The 18,078-nt window shown below is 32.7% G+C and overlaps 1 protein-coding gene across 1 annotated transcript; it reads left to right on the top strand.

Annotated features, from left to right (window-relative positions):
* The first annotated feature begins 234 nt into the window (after positions 1-234).
* Positions 235-3,094, top strand: LLG2 (LORELEI-LIKE-GPI ANCHORED PROTEIN 2). The gene is made up of 3 exons (XM_068632175.1): positions 235-482; positions 594-650; positions 2,062-3,094. Exons 1-3 carry the CDS (start codon positions 401-403, stop codon positions 2,424-2,426), a joined length of 504 nt encoding a protein of 167 aa, XP_068488276.1. The 5' UTR covers positions 235-400; the 3' UTR covers positions 2,427-3,094.
* The last annotated feature ends 14,984 nt before the right edge of the window (positions 3,095-18,078 follow it).

Raw genomic sequence — 18,078 nt, 5'->3', positions numbered from 1 at the left:
CATATTATGATAGAAAAAAACTTCTTGTACCAACACAACCTAACAAATAGATTAATTTGACTATTTAAAAAAATCATATGACAAAAATAATAAAAACTTGTAAAAAAAATTATCTACTCAATATTTAAGCTAAAATGATAATTCATTCTCCTTTCCAATTATAGTTTAAAAAAATGGCACATTATATAACTATTTAAAGGGGGAAATAACATATTATAAAACTACCAAAGGCAAGAGATTGCGGAGAGCCATTGGAACTTTGCGAGCCAACACGTTTGATTTCTACCACAATTCCTGCAATGTCTCTTCTTCATCTCACCAAAACCAGAGAACAAAAGAAACACACCCCTCAAAGGAAAAAGAAATTTTTTAAATCAAAAGGGTGAGAGTGAAAGAGAAAATGGGTTCCAATACCTTCTTCTCTTCCATTCTCTATTGTTTCCTCCTAGCCACATTGGCCTCTGCTGCTCCATTAATTTCTGGTACATTATTTTCCTTCAAAGTTGCAACCCTTTTCTCTATGTCTCACATTTTAATTATTCATATTGGTTTAAGATTGACATAATGTGGTTGAATTTTTTGTGTCAACACAGATGATATATTTGAGTCTGGGGCATCCACTGGTCGTGCCCTCCTACAGGCTAAGAAAGGTACCATTTTCTAATGCTCTTTTGGATTTCTATTGGAAACTATGAAAGTTGAAAGTATATTGGAAGAATTGACTTATATGCATTTTTTGTTGTAAAAGTAGTGTTCTAAGAATTTTAAATAGTAACACAAACATATCATACATCTTTGATGGGTTTGCTTTCCATTCAAAGGTGAAAATCATATATAATGTATAAAGAAGTACTAGGTTAATTCTTTTGAACCTGATTTTTTCCCCTTTCCATGCAAACAAAATCTGTTCATTATATAATTATAATTCTCTAACAATGAATATGGAGAATATGGGTGTGCTTGATTTCTATTTTGAAAACTATTGAAAAACAAGAGTTATTTGCATAAATATTGAAAAGGCAATTAGTCCATGGATGGTGACAGTGAGCAGAAAACAAAGAGACCAAATCTTAAGACACACAGTCCTTTGAATTATTTATGTTAATTATCAGCTCTGTATCATTAGAATTTTTTTAAATCAAACTTACCCTCTTCCTATTCTTCAATTATTCTCCCTTTGTCCTCCTTAACTAATTTTTTTAATTAGATTTATCAAAGTTGAGGCATATTTTATAGTATAAAAGGTTTTATTAAAGTTATGTTTGGGTAAATTTCTTTTGACTATTTGATTTTCATAAAAAGAGAAAATAAATTATTATTTTTTGTTAAAGTTAAATTAATTTATATATAATGAAAGGGTTTCGTTGAGAGAATGAAAAAGTTTCTACAAAATTTGAAGTATATAAATTAATTTGAATTTATAAAAAATAATTTACAGATAAGTTTACCCAAATGTTTACCTAACTTCCCTCATTTATAGCTTAAATTTGAAGGGTGCCATTTATTTTATTTTCATTGATCTCTAAGAAATAGGAAAGTTTGAGTGGAGGCATGACTCACATGCCATGCTAATGCTTAGCCACTGATGAGAATGTCTTTATCAGAATATAAATACTTGTGCACTCTGAACCCATTAACTCAAACTTTTATGATCCTCTTTACTATTTTCCAACGTTGGATATGAATCATGGTAAAGTGTTTTTTTCCTTATGAACTAATATCTATGTTGTTTTCTATAGTATTTTGATTTAAAAAACAAATTAAAATCTTTTAATTTTACAATTCATTAACCAAGACATATCTTTGGAATATAACTTTGAAATGGATATTTTTGGAGAGACCTTCAGCAATCCCTTTCATTGAATTCTATTTTAGGAGTGTTAATAACAAACATTTCATTATTCTCTTTTCAATACTTACTCTTATGAGACAAAATTAGAGAAGTAGATATGAGTATCTGTCTTTTCTTGTATTCTTTTTTAATGTCTAGCCTTTTTGAGAAGTCTGTTTTAAGTTATGATGGTTTAAGTATATATATATTAAGTGAAAAGTTGTGTGCAGCTTGTGCAGTTGACTTTGAGAACCAGAACTACACAGTGCTCACAAGCCAATGCAAGGGACCCCAGTACCCACCCAAGGTGTGCTGTGAGGCTTTCAAGCAATTTGCTTGCCCTTTTGCTGATGAGATCAATGACTTGACAACTAATTGTGCAGAAGTTATGTTTAGCTACATAAACATCTATGGCAAATACCCTCCTGGCCTCTTTGCCAATGAGTGCAAAGGAGGAGAAATTGGTCTTGAATGCTCTGATGTCAAAACAACCAATGACACTCAAACTTCTGACACCATTTATGTTCCTCCTCCTCACTTTACCTCACTCATCACCACTGCTTTTTTCCTCATTTTCTTCTTCACTTCATTCTGAACCCCTTCTACTCATTCACTCAATCCACCCTTCATATGATGCTGGTGTTTATGTATGACACTTTCATTATTATTTTTCTTCTTCGATATAAACTGAAAAATCTGCTTGTCTGCCCAGCAATCTAAACTTACTTCAAACATTTTCTAGAAAGAAAAATAAGAGTATAATTTGTTCCTAAAATTATTTTAATCAGTTTATTAGTAATCCGAATTTATCTATCTCTATATACAAGCTAATCCCTGCATTTTTAAAATGGACAAAGCTAATCCCTCCATTTTTAAAATGCAGAATGATATCTTGATAGAGCTATTCCATTTTAAAAAAAGTTATTATTTTATTATACTATAATATTTTATTTTAAAACACGGTTGTAGAGTGGTATTTTTTTTAATATTAGGTTGTGTTTGGATTGAAGAGTGGAAGTTTGAGAATTTGAGAGAGTGGATGTATGAGAATTTGAGAGAAATGAGTGAAGAGAGTGAGTGTGTTTGGATTTAGGTATGTAATAGTAGAGTTGTAAGGAAGCTTTATTGAAGTGCTTTATTGAAGTTTGTGAGTGGTGTGATCGTTATGATATTTTGATTTTTTTTAAAGATGTAAAATATAAAATTACAAATGTATCATTGTCTTTAAAAAAAATAGAATAATTAAAAATTAAATATTTTTTTTTGTGTAGATTTCCGTTAATTAAAATTATGTAAATTATTTTTGATACCGTTAAATAATTAATTTAGGAAAAAAATACTAATTACTTGAAGAAAAATAATTTACATGTAAAATTATAAATATATCTAAAAATTGTAAATTGTTATATATAAATAAATAATTTAAATATTTATAAATTCAAAAATTATAACTAGAAATTAATTTTGTGTTAAATGTAAATAGTTTTATTATATTTATAATAATAGTAATTATTATATAATTTTTTATTATAAATAAACTGTGATATTAAATTTTTTTTATTATTAATTTTTTTAATAAATATTATTTTATTTTATTAATAATATTCTTATATATTTGTGTTAGTTAAATTTATGTAATAAATAATATTTATATTTATATAATTTTAATATTATTTAAGATTATTTAATTTATATTATATTATATTATGTTATATATATTAGTTATATTATATATATATATATATAGAAATATTAATAATAATGATAATTGTGACTATTATTATGAAAAAGTTATATTTTAAAATTAATTGAATATTTAAACATTTTTGTAATACTAGCATGGGCAATAGTATATCGCTTCTGTACACCACACCTGGTACAACTACATGATGATGAGGTGTACAACTACATGATGATGAAGAGTGATACACAGACATTCAAGCATATTGAAACAATATCCTCACTCCTCCAAAAAAATGTAACAAATTCTATATTTTATTAATGGAAAATTTAAAAAGAACTATTAAAAAGAATATGAAATGATAAGAGCTAGCAATAAAACATGAATATTAAATAACAACTTTAACAATGTTCGGCATCAAAAGTAACAATAAAATAATCATAATACAATCATTTTCGTTAATGACATTCAATCTGATTCACTCGATCTTCTCGTCGATCCATCATTTCATCAATTTTGTCAAAATATGTGTCGAACATGTCCAAGCGCGTGTTGATATATCCAACCTCATGCCCATCATACTTTCCTCGATGTTTTGAATTCAATCCCAAATTTGGGTTAACATTCACACATCATGGGGGATTGAGGGTTGATCTTGACTGCCTTGAACATGTTCTTCTCGTAATTGTAGGTGTTTATCATCTTCTTCATCTTACTCGTCAGGCCTACCAAGTTGCCAAACACCATTTACCTGCAAGATATTCAACTTTCTCATAGTTTTCTTCACAAATTAGTGATTCCATCCTAGCATGATTGATGCATTGTTTGAAAAGTCTAACTCATATACCTGCATGATCCGTGTTATCAAAATGGCTTATGGAAGAGGCATGTTGTTATCACAACATTTCATCATGTGTTGCATGATATAATGGGGTCATTTCATCAATATATTATTTTTTATGCACCATAACATGAAAATATCTTCATTCAATATTTATGAGAAGTTGTTGCCCTAAGGATACAACATGTGCACCCATGTGTAATGATGTAGTTTGTCATTCATAGCCAAACTACTTACATTTCTGACATTCAAACCATGTACCTCTTAACGAATCATGGATGATAGCGTCACTACTCGATCAAAATTTATTCCCTCGGGAATGGTACCAGAGGTTAACTTAATACCATCATACCTCAGATTTGTCACGTTAATCCAAACCATTTGTCTTATTTCCATCCATTGTGAGGTAATCTCAATAGAAAGGTCACCAACAACTGTGAACTTCAAATTGTGTAAAAAAATCTAATCAAGTCCTCATAATATAGAAGTTTCATGTCAATGAGTGGTTGATCCTTGGAAATTCAAATGTTGTTCAAACTGAAACCCGAGTGCAACAAAAAATGGAAAATGCATCGCTTTCGGTGATAACACTAATATTCCGTGAAACTTTTTCTTGTACACCACCATTTGACATTTTGAACTAAAATAACGTGAATAATCCAAAACATCCTCAATCCCCGTTGCTTGGGAATTGGGAACTGGAACATCATCTGTTGGAAATTTACCCTGACAGGTTTTCTGCCTCTTCGTGGATGAAGATGCCATGGATGATAAACTTATAACCTATTATGAACAATTTCATAGGATAGTGACCACATTTAATAATACCATACGAGTAAATAGAACATAAATATGAATCATTTAAAGGCTTCGGTAAACAACACAATCAACACTTACATATTATAAGTTCAATTAGGTATAGAAATAAGTTCAAACTAAAATGAAGTGCAACCTTAAAATACAACTAAAACATAATTTAATTGCGTTGAGTCATCATATTAAACAATTTGTCATCCTTCATTGGACAGGTAATCCAAAATAGTTGTTTGACCCTAGCTGGATTTTCACACAAGAAGTCGTAACATTGGTCCATAACATTTTCATTACTAATGTTCATGTCAACCAACAAAGACCAAATATTAGACTCAAAGTACTGGTAAGACACTATGTGACATTGATAGTGTACATGCTCACCATAATAGTCGTTGCATCCTTTGATTTTTGCTCCTACATCTTAAGATGCGATGGCATGTGTACGAGCAATGTCAACAGACTCAGTGGCCACTTTATTACCATGCTTCATGTAAGAGGCACAAATGATAAGTGTCTAATTTCAGTAATATTTCAAATTAAAATATAGGCACTTATGAGGATTTATTGCTAATTTACATATAAAATAATCTCTAATTTATGAATTTATACCTTTTTACATTTTTTATGATCTTTATTTGAATAAGAGCATTTTATTCCCAAATTTGGTATTAATTGCAAGTTTTTATGGGAGATTGAAGATTTGGAATAAAGGAGAATGATTTTAGCCATAAAGAGAAACTTGGAAGGTCTTAGAATGGTGAAAAAGCTTCGAAAAAACCAATTTTGAAACAGGAGTATCTCGCTCAAGCGAGAATGCTCCAGGACAGTTTTCGGAAATCGACGCCTTTCTCGCTCAAGTGAGAATTCCTCGCTCGAACAATAATGCGTCAGAGAAATTGGGCTTTTTTTATGTTTTATCACTTAGCTCACCAGCGCGACATAGGAAGCCACCTAACCATAGTAAATTAGGTTAAATAAGGGGACAGAGGCTCAACCCTAGGGTACCAGATTGAGAGGAAAACAGTAGAGAGTGAATTGTAACCCAATTGAGAGAATGGAAGGTGTTAGAAGTATGTCTGACTAATTCTATCATTTGGGATTGGAAGTAATCTGCTTGAACTCTTATGTATTGAGGTGATATTTATATATTATAATATTCAGTTCTTGATTGATTATTGGTATTGTTGTTTTGTTTCTAAATTTGTTTGACATTGAGAATCTTAAATCTGAATGGAAAGTATTTTGAGTGTTAGGAATAGACTTGAAATGTTAATTGTCATTAACGTTTGAGCTTGATTCTAAGTTGTTCTTATAATTATGCGAGTGATCGATAGTTAGGGAACATTCTTAAGGATTTTATATCCGAGGAATCGATATAAATGACTTTTATACGTGCATCAATTTCAATCAAAGAACTTAATATTAACACGCTTATCAAAATACATGAAAGGAGAGAGATGAAACTTAATCCCTATTTTTCCAACTTGAAGCAACTAATTATTTGTCTGTTTTTCTTATTGATCATTACCAACACACACTTCAACACTCTTTTTAATTGTTTTATTTTATATTTAGCAATTATTGTACTCGATAATTCATTGTTTTTTGTGGGATCGATATTTGTCCTTAGGAACAATTGTTACTTCTGACAATGCAATGCACTTGTCGTAATAAGTCATCAAAAACTGACACTATTGTCGGGAACAGGTTTAATTTGTTAAGTATAGTTTCCTAAATATTGTGAATATTTTAACTGTTTTTATTTTTTGTTAATAGTTCTTACTTTTTGTTTATATTTCTTTATTGTGTTTATATTTGTTACTGTTTTTATGTTGCTTTATTTACATAATTGTTTTATTTTGTTTATTTTATTTTATTACAAATTTGTTTTTTTATTTCCTAATAATTTGCAGATTTTCTTTTATTCTTTTATTTGTTATCTTGAAATTAATTTTTTTAATTTAATTTCAGATTTTTGAATTTATTTGTTTCTATTTATATTTATATTTATTTTGAATTGATATTTTTTTTAATTTACTTTTCTTTTTTTTTTAAATATATATACTCTGTTTTTTTTTCACTAATATCTTTCAAGAAGAAAGTAACATAGCAGGAGAACAAGTACTACCTCCTAGGAGGACACTTGGAGATTATGTCATGTACCAAGGGTCAAGGCATATTTCTAGTATTGCAATACGTGCTACCACCAAAGCCTTGGAAATAAATCCTGATTTTCTCACTCTCATCAGTGCCTATCAATTTACAACAATGGAATATGAGGATCCATATTCACATTTTGACACATTTTATGAATTGGTGGGAGCAATGGGATTTAAATCTGATGATGTTGAAAATTTTTGTATGCGCTTGTTTCCTTTTTCATTGGCAAGTAAAGTTAAAGAGTGACGCAAATCATTTCCAAATCAGAGCCTCATTAGTTGGAAAGAGGTAAAGGAAAAATTTCTGCAAAGATTTTTTCCAATCTCTCGCTACATCAAAGCAAAGTCTGAAATCTCCATGTTCAGACAAAGAGCATATGAAGTCTTCTGTGAGACATAGGAAAGATTTAAGATGATATTGAGAAAAGGTCCAAATCATGGGTTTGAAGATATTGCTCAACTGAGCATATTTTTCAATGGTCTCAAATCTAACATGCTCCTAGATGCTGCAGCTGGCGGCACCATGATGGTTCTTTGTGTACAACAAGCGACAAGGATTATTGATGCATTAGCATCAACTGGTTATCAAGCCCAACATGATAGAAACAGTAGTCAGAATAAAGGGTTGTTTGCACTCTTGGCTAAAAATATAATTATGACACAACAGATTGAGCAACTAATCGCACAAATGGCTAAATTTCCCCAATAATTACATGTTGTTCATTTATCTCAAAGTCAAATTCAATCAATCAGGTGTGATTTTTGTGGAGGTGATCATCCTAATGGTCATTGTTTTTATCAGAACAATTCACTTGAAGTTGAGGATCTATATGTTCTTGAAAGAATGAGTAAATTTGAAGACGCTCTAGCAAAGATTGTGATCGCGCAGGAAAATAGCATGACCACAATTAGGAGTATAGAGATTCAGATGGGACAGATGGCCAAACAAATTGCACAAATTACAAATGAACAAATTGATGAATTCTCAGGCAACACTATAGCGCATTGCAATAATGTAGTGGCTGAAAAAGAAGATGAGACTGAGGGGAAAAGAGATGAGAAAGAAAGAGAAAAGAAAAGAAAGAATTGAGGAGAAAAAAATAAAGAAAAAAAGTGAAAATAAGGAGAGAGGTGTCCTTGAAAAAAGATTTATCATACCCTCATGCTCCTTCAAAAAAAGATAAGGACAATTTTTTTTACAATTTGCTCCGTAAAAATTATTTTGCAGGAAATTTGAAGCAAGATTCAACACTTGAGAGATTTCGAAAGAATATGAGCTATATTGAAGAAGAAAATATAGAGCTGGAGGATAGATACATTGTCATTATTCAAAAAGGTTTGCCTAAAAAATCCAAGAACCCAGGGGGTTTTAACCTTCTCGTGTCTATAAGTGTTTTATTTTTGGATAATGCTTTATTGGATTTGGGGGCAAGCGTAAATATAATTCCTTTGGCAATGCTGAAGAAAATAGGTGATTTGGAGATTAAACCCACCAAAATGCAGTTACGGTTGGCAGAAAAATCCATCAAATATCCTTATGGTGTGGTTGAAGATATTTTGGTGAAGGTGGATAAGTTCACATTTCCTGTGGATTATTTTATAATGGATATGAAAGAAGATGAAGAGGTTCCCTTGATACTTGGCAGACCCTTTATGAAGACAACGAGACTCATAGTTGATGTTGAAAAAGGAGAACTTCAAGTTACAGCCCAAGATGATATGGTAACTTTTAATCTTTTTGATAGTCTAAAGGATGGAGTTGTCCAGCTCGAAATAAACAGGCGTCAAGCTAGATGACGTTAAACGAGCGCTTAACCCAATCCACATTTTAGTTTTATGTTGTTTTTTTATTTTTGTTTTGATTTTACCTTTCAAAAATCATGTTTTATTGTAGGGATTCTCGCCCAGGCGAGTCAACTCTCGCTTGAGCGAGTTTGACGTCGAAAAATAGAGTTTTCGTGTAGGGAATCTCGCTCAACCGAGACAAAGGACACTCAAGCGAGTTCTACGACGAAAAATTTGAGTTTTTTTTGCAGGGATTCTCGCTCAAGAGAGACAAATCTCACTCAAGCGAGTTTGGTGTCGAAAATTCTCGCTCAAGCTAGAAAAAATTCCAAAAAAAAAATCTTTTTCCTTTCCTTTCTCAAAAAAATTAGTTTTATGATTTGTTGTTTTTACAAAATAAAAAAACTTTTATTTTATTTTTGCCTCAAAGGTACCACTACCTATAATATGCCTCCCAATCAGTTTGCAGGTTATATATTTTTGCCTGAGGACATGTCCTATTATTCAAGGGGGGCAGATCTAGTAAATGAAGCAAGACTATAGAGGAAGATTTTAACAAAAAACTGAATGACTTCTTGGGAAGAAAGGATTGAGAAAAATATAATTTTATCTTTCTAATTCTCTTTTATTTTCAGTTATTTAAGTTTGGTTTTATTTTTCTGTTTATTTTTTTCTCGATTATTTTGTTTTCTATTTATTTGCTTATTTGGTAGTTTGAATAAATTTTCTTTTTTGTTAGTTTTATGTCTTGAATAAATTTTAATTTTAAATTGTTTGTTTTCTAGTTTTATTTTTCTCAAATAAAAAGAACTAGAATATTAATTTTGAATTGTGGAAAAAGGAATTTGTGTTTAAATATTAGATAGTGAGATGAATTAGACACATGTTAGAAAAGAAAATATGATTGAATCCCTATTCAAATGTAGTTGAAATTGTGATACATGAAAATTTAACTGGATGATTGATTAGGATAAAGAATGACAAAACAAAAAAGAATGAGGCTAATTAAACCAAGTGAGTGTGTGAATCTTGAACAATTTTGGGAGTTTTACTAATGAATTGACAGTTGTGGTTGCTTTATTTTTATTTTTGTAACATCATAAAAGAGCATGAAGATGATTGTGGCATTTGTTTGTGTTAATTAGGAACCCAGGGCCAAATACCCAACCTTTATCTTATTAGAATTCCATATATTTTATATCCCCTTTGAACTAAGAATTTTTGTTATTATTGCACCCTAACCTTTGATGATATATTTTCCTACCCTTTAGCATGTTTAAGGAAGCAGAAGATAGATGTAATACATATAGAAAAGAGAATGGTTGGTTTTGATTGTGAAAGCTCAAAAAGTTGAAAATAGGAAGAAAATTTTCCAATTAATGAAAAAAAAATATAAGAGAAACAGAAAAAGAAAAGGAAATAGAAAAGAAAAAAAAATCATCATGAAAATCATGAAAAGTTAGAAAGAAAATGACAAAAAAGGTGACATCAAAAGAAAATGGTGATTACATACATGTTCTCTATAATAGAATTGTAGGTATGTTATTCTTCTTTAAGATGTGCATTTTGTTATCTAAGAAAAACCAATATTTTTTAGAAGCCCAACCTCATTATAACCCTGCAAAAGACCTCAAGATTCATGATTCTAGTATGTTTGTGATTTGAAGATGAAATGAAAAACAATTGTGATTTGTTATGATTTAGTGAAAATAGAGAGAAACACTTACCCGTGAGCATATGAGAAGAAATTCCTTGATGAATTCTCATTTATTTGTTGTGATTGATCCTGGAAGTTAATTGTGTCTATATTTTTCTATATTTGAATTTGGAAGAATAATAAGTTTCTAATATGATCTGTTGTTTAGTGAATTAAGCTATTTTATATTTAAATTCAAATATATTCATTTACTTTGCTTGAGGGCAAGCAAGATTCTAAGTTGGGAAGAGTGATAAGTGCCTAATTTCAGTAATATTTCATATTAAAATATAGGCACTTATGAGGATTTATTGCTAATTTACATATAAAATAATCTCTAATTTATGAATTTATACATTTTTACATTTTTTATGATCTTTATTTGTATAAGATCATTTTATTTCCAAATTTGGTATTAATTGCAGGTTTCTAGAGAAGATTGAAGATTTGGAATAAAGGAGAATGATTTGAACCAAAAAGAAAAGGTTGGAAGGTCCCAAAATGTAGAAAAGCGTCGAAAAAACCAATTTTGCAATAGGAGCATATCGCTCAAGCAAGATATTCTCGCTTGAGCGAGAATGCTCTAGGACAGTTTTCAGAAATCAACTCCTTTCTCGCTCAAGCGAGAATGCGTCGGAAAAATTAGGCCTTTTTATGTTTTATCACTTAGCCGATCAGTATGACACATGAAGCCACCTAACCCTGGTAAATTAGGTTAAATAGGGGGCTAGAGGCTCAACCCTAGGGTACCATCTTGAGAGGAAAACACCATAGAGTGAATTGTAACCCAATTGGGAGAGTGGAAGATGTTAGAAGTATGCGTGGCTAATTCTACCCTTTGGGATTGGGAGTTGTCTACTTGAACTCTTATGTATTGAGGTGATATTTATATATTATAATATTCAGTTCTTGATTGATTATTGGTATTGTTTTTTTTTTTTGTTTCTAAATTTCTGTGACAAATTGAGAATCTTAAATCTGACTGGAAAGTATTTTTAGGGTTCTTACCTAAGTAATAATACTTAACATATTTGAGTGTTAGGAATAGACTTGAAATGTTAATTTCCATTAACGTCTGAGCTTGATTCTAAGTTGTTCTTACAAGTATGTGAGGGATCGATAATTAGTAAACATTCTTAAAGATTTTATATCTGAGGAACCGATATAAATGACTTTTATATGACATCAATTTCAATCAAAGAACTTAATATTAACATGTTAATCAAAATACATGACAGGAGAGAGATGAAACTTAATCCCTGTTTTTCCAACTTGAAGCAATTAATTCTTTGTTTGTTTTCTTATTGATCATTTCCAACACAATCACTTCAACACTATTTTTAATTGTTTTGTTTTATATTTCACGATTATTGCACTCGATAATTCACTGTTCCTTGTGGGATCGATATCCGTCCTTAAGGACAATTATTACTTCAGACAATGCGGTGCACTTGATGTAATAAGTCATCAATAGTTTGCAAGCTTACTTGTTAACATGGAAAATTGATTCTCAATGAAATCCGCAATGAGTGTTTTTCTCTTTGATCCTTTGATTAAAAGGTTCTACCATTGCTTAAGACGGCGCAAATGGAGTATTTTCTGGACTATCAATTGATTTAACATGTTGTCCAGGTAATCGGGGAAGATGCTTATTGGGAGCATTAAACTCTGGCGATTCAGGTATGTAATCCATGTTATTATCACTTAGGTTGACATGTATATTTTCTGATGGAGCATATCTAGTTGCCTACCAGGGTGTCCTCCCCCACTTCTGGTGGCTCTATCATGCGACCAGAACTCCTCCATAAGGTCGTAACGATGAATGGAATTGGCACATCATTTAGTAGCAGAAGGCTTCTGATGGATTGTGCCTTCATTCCGATTGATTTTCCTAGAAGTTTTGAGATGATTGGCGGAAGCTTGATGGAGGGAATGGAACAAGGATGTCTCCAATGGAGCTATGGATTCCTTGAAGGTGCATGAAGAGTAGGGAGAGTGATTGGTTGGGCCATATCACTTAGAGAGGTGAAGAAGAAGATCAAAGGTGTCTATCCTAGAGAGGTTTAGACAAGAGAGTGAGAAGGCTAGCAACTTAGCAGCATAACACTCTAAAATTGATCTTCTTAAAATGTGAGCCAAGCATCAAATTATATCGGTTTGAGGTTCAGACAAGTGTTACAAGAAAATGTGGGAAAATTCAAATGGCATAGGTTTGAAAGTGGCGCCTAAAATGAAGTCACATTTCAAGCATGACTAGGTGTGCTTCATGTGACTAATGATCGACCTAGGTTAAATTAAGATTCTTAATGAAACCCTAATTTAACCTAGGTTGGTTTTTAGATGCCTAAGTTCAACCCTAATTCCAAATAAGAAAACTTACAGCTAAATTTCCTACTCTACTTTAACAAAAGAATAAATTCTACTCTAGAAAAATTGAGAGGGCATTCTCAAGGAGCTCTTCTTGGATGTATGGTAAAAATGGTGCGGAAGCTTATGTATGAAATGGGCAAGGTCCTCCTAGGAGTTGTGGTGACCTTGAAGGTGCATGAAGAGTATGGAAGTAGGGAGGTTCGGCCAGCCCTTTGATAGATGGTGAAGGAAGATTAAAACCTAGAAACTAGGTAAGGAGCAAGTATGGCACAAAATGGGCAGCATAACATTACTCTGATTAATCTTGCAAATAAAAGTGATAGGCTTCTCCTTTTATAGGCTAAGGAGGCCGTAAATATTAAGCTAAGAGAAGATGAAATGTAAGCCAAATAAAATGGAAATGTGAGGCACATAGGCACATGGAGCACATGGGTGCACATGGCTTCACAAAACCGTCCCTAGATTAGTGAAGGCTTCTAGAAACCTTTAGCTAATCAAGGTTAACTCCTTCTTAATTCTAATGTGCAGAAAAATAAACATTTGTCCACATGGCTATGCTATTTACACCCCAATTAAAGCTAAACTACACTTGATGGGCCTTCACGGAATATGTGCTAGTATGCCACTCTCCCATTCATAGCTTTGATCCAAGTCTTCTTGTCCTAGACGCTCCTAGCTTGTCCTAGACGCTCCTAGCTTGTCCTAAACGCTCCTAGCTTGGTCTTTTTGTCCTAGACGCTCCTAGCTTGTCTTAGACGCTCCTAGCTTGGTCTTAGACGCTCCTAGCTTGATCTTAGACGCTCTTGACTTGGCTCTTGCCTTTCATGGAAGGTTGTGCTTGGCCCTCTTCCATCATCCCCTCCCTCTTGAAAAGGATTTGTCCTCAAATCCAATGCTTTTGCTTCCTAGGGGGATGGTTGTGGCTGGATGGTGTCCATCATCTCCTCCTTCTTGAGAAGATCTATCCTCAGATCTTCAGACTTGATCTCGGATAACAGCCTCTTGCTTTGAGAACTAGGATTGCCCTCCCGGGTCAAACGTGTACCTACGGAAATCATCAAATAAAGCAGAGGTGTCAGTTTGAAAATTAATTTCACTAAGTTGCCATTTTTGTTTTTCTTTTGTGTTTGGCAACTTTTTACAAAATTTCTTTTTTGATTGTTGTATGTGTTCTCTAATCATCTTATGCATTTTAAAATTTTCAATTGTGGTTACTTTCTCCTTAGGCACAAATCCTATAGGAGATGGTAACAACTCAAAAGAAGAAAGATGATTTAGCCCACCTACAACCTCAAAAGTAGAAATATAAGAAGTTTTGTGAACTACTTTATGGTGTGTATGCTCATCTCTAGAGTTGTGTTTGTCTTTTATGATTACTCTAGGCATAGTAGAAAGAGATAGATTTTCAAATGTATTTTGACCATGCCTTTGAGGATGATAAGAATTTAAAGTGTACAACTTAGTTGCAAGTTTTCCAAAGAGAATCCTCAAATCATGGTTTGCGAAATTTGGAGCTCTATCCAATACTATGCTTGAGGATAAACCATGAAGATGTAGCACTTCTCTAGAGAAGAGTTTATCCATGAAAATTGAATCAAAACCTTTTGTTGTCCTAGGAAACTCTAAAATGAAATTTGTGTCTTCCCAAGGATCATTTACAAAAGGTGAAGGAGTATAGAGTTCTTGAGACGTTGCCTTATGATGGCAGTTTCATGAAGTTCTTCTTGAATCAATCTAGAGTATGGGGCGGAAGCAATGAATGAGAGTGAGCAAGATCCTCCTAAGAGTGGTGTTGATCTTGTAGGTGCATGATAAGTGTGGGTATTGAGTGGTTCGGCCAACTCAAGGGAAAAGATGAAGGAATTGAAGTTTAGAGCCTAGGATTCTAGGGAGAAGCAAAGTTGAGCACAAATTGGCAGCATAACTTTACTCACAATAAACTTGAAAATACAAGGTGTAGGCTCCTCCTTTTATAGGCTAAGGAGGACCATAATGCAACCCTAATGCTAGCCAAATGAAATGTAAATGTGAAGCACATGGGTGCACATGGCACATGGGTGCACAAATGAGCACATGGGGAGGGGTGTGTCTAGTTTTTATGCTCACCCCCTCCATGGGCTTTCTAGACCGGCCTTGGTAAATTTAGAGGTTTTTTTTTAGAAACTCTAAGTTTACCTAGGTTGGTGTTTTAGGTGCCAAAATTAATTCTAAGAAAGTTACAAATAAAGTTCCTATGCTAATTTTGACAAGAAATTAAAGTCTACTCTACACTAGAGTTTATGGCATTTGAACATGTAAAAGAACGTCTTCTTGGATTCTCTTGGCCATAACTCTATGGTTGGCCCAAATCTACCCTTTGGTGGGCTTGCATGTGGGCTTGTGCTTGGGCCTCTTCCATCATCCCCTCCCTCTTGAAAAGGATTTGTCCTCAAATCCATTGCTTCTTCTTCTTCATGGCTAGGGGAATGGATGTGGCTGGATGGTGTCCATCATCTCCTCCTTCTTGAGAAGATCTATCCTCAGATCTACAGACTTGATCTCGGATAGCAACCTTTTGCTTCGCCAAAGCTTGTCCTCCTGGATCAAACGTCCACCTATAGAAATAATCAAATAAGGCATAGGTGTTAGTTTGCAAATTAATTTTACTAGGTTGCCATTTTTGTTTTTGTTTTGGTTTTGGCAACCTTGGACAAAGTTTCTCTTTTAATGGTTGTGTGTGGTCTCTAATCATCTTATGTATTTTAAAATGTTCATTTGTGGTTACTTTCTCTTTAGGCATAAATCCTATAGAAGATGGTAACAACTTAAAAGGAGAAAGATGATTGAACCCACACATAACTTTAAAAGTAGAAATATAAGTAGTTTTGTGAACTACTTTATGGTATGTTTGCTCACCTCTAGAGTTGTGTGTGCACTTCATGATTATTCTAGGCATAGTAGAAAGAGCTAGATTTTCAAATATATTTTGACCATGCGTTTGAGGATGATAAGAATTTAAAGTGTGCAATTTAGTTGCAAGTTTTCCAAAGGAAATCCTCAAATCATGGTTTGCGTAATTTGGAACTCTATTCAACACTATGCTTGAAGATAAACCATGAAGATGTATCACTGCTCTAGAGAAGAGTTTATCCATAACCATGAAGATTGAATCACAACCTTTTGTTGTCCTAGGGAGTTTTAATATGAAATTTATATCTTCCCAAGGATCATTTGCAAAAGGTGAAGGAGTATAGAGTTTATGAGACATTGCCTTGGGCGTAGTTTGAAAACAAGAATTGTACCTAAGGTAATGTCTTTGAACTTCTTTTCTCATGGGGGACAAAAGTTTTCCTTTTAAAAGCTCTAGAGTTTTATCAACTCTAATTTGTCCCATGAGTTCTCCTTCATGAAGACTTTTTCTCTTATGTGTAAGGATAGTCTCGTTGTGACAACCATTGTTTATAAGGATTTGTACACTTTGCAATGGTTGTCTCAATAAGACATGACAAGTTTCTTTAGGCCCTACTTCACATAAAAAATTGTTTTTGTAGATGCTTATAAAAAACTTGACATTCACTTGGTGATATCCTAGCACATATGAGAAATAATCTTTATCTATGCAAGCTTCTTTTAAAGACTCTTCTTTTTCACTTAGGCTTGCAAGTGTTCCTTTACAAAAGGTAAGGCTTTGAGGTTGTTCAACAAAACACATATTTTCAAAGGTATTTTTAAACCTTTGGTCTTGTTGAATGACCTTGTGGGATGGAACACTCTTCTCCCACGCCTTTTGTTTCCCAAGGGTTTTCTCTTGCTTTTCTATTTTTACATTTTCTTCACTCTCACTAGCTTCTTTTTCTTGGCTACTATTCTCATCTTTGTCCCTTAAGATCATAGATCTTTCATTGAAACATTGAGATGCTAATTGATCATTGCCAAGGTATTCTAAACATGGAATTTCTCTAGCTTGAGTGTGAGAGATATGCTTGGTTAGGTTTTCTTGTCTCTCTTTCCTAGCTCTCCTAGGGAATTGTTGATGATATTCATTTTTCCTAAGACTTTCTTCCCCAAGATAATCATGATGTTTAGAGCTAGATGCATGAGAATGTAATATTTTTGAAAATTGAGACTTCTCATTCTTTGCTTTAGTCAAAACATTAAGTTTAGTCTCACTCTCCAATTGTCTATAAGCAATTGATTGCACAGTTTGTGAAACTTCTTTCAAAAGAGTTTTTAAAGATTTTAATTCACTTCCAATAGACTTTGTAGAATGAGAAGAAGAAGACATGGCTAAAGCTTTGTGTATACAAGTATTTTACCTTGAGAAAACTTAGGAAAGTCAAAGAAGGTAGTTTTCCAGGTAAGGGAGGTGAGTCACAAAGGACTACTTAAATACCAAGCCTTTGCCTTAGCCAAAAACTATCCCTCAATGTCTTCACACAAAACTTTCTCTTAGTAAACCACTTAGAACACAATTAAGTTGAAAAATCAAATTTTCAATGAAAGAAAACAATGCAAGCTACTAATCAACAAAGCTAGTCGGTTTAACACAAACTTAACAAAATAACCATGCAAAGCGTCACTAACTAAGCAATAGAAAAACAATTACAAACAATTAACAATTGCTAATTAAGAATTCTATACTAGTCGGCCCTAGGTGAGGCTTCTTGGACACTTTGAGCCCTTGAAGACACACTCGCCGTCTAAAACGTAATTAACAAGGTAATTAACAATAAACCAAGTTGCAAAGGAAATAAGAGAACTCCCTTTGTTGATCCTCTTTTGATTAGTGCACTTCCTTGTTGTCTTTGATTGTTGATCTTCCAAGTGTTTATAGTGTTTATTTCAAGAATGTTTGTTTCGGCTTTGACCTTGTCTTCTCCTTAGAATGATGGCCTTTAATCCTCCAATTTCTAGCACCTAGCA

This window comes from Phaseolus vulgaris, chromosome 11 (genome assembly GCF_051622355.1).
Source record: "Phaseolus vulgaris cultivar YP4 chromosome 11, ASM5162235v1, whole genome shotgun sequence".
Lineage (NCBI taxonomy): Eukaryota > Viridiplantae > Streptophyta > Magnoliopsida > Fabales > Fabaceae > Phaseolus > Phaseolus vulgaris.
Note: the sequence above shows the minus strand (reverse complement) of the source record. Positions and strands in the feature narration are given on the sequence as shown.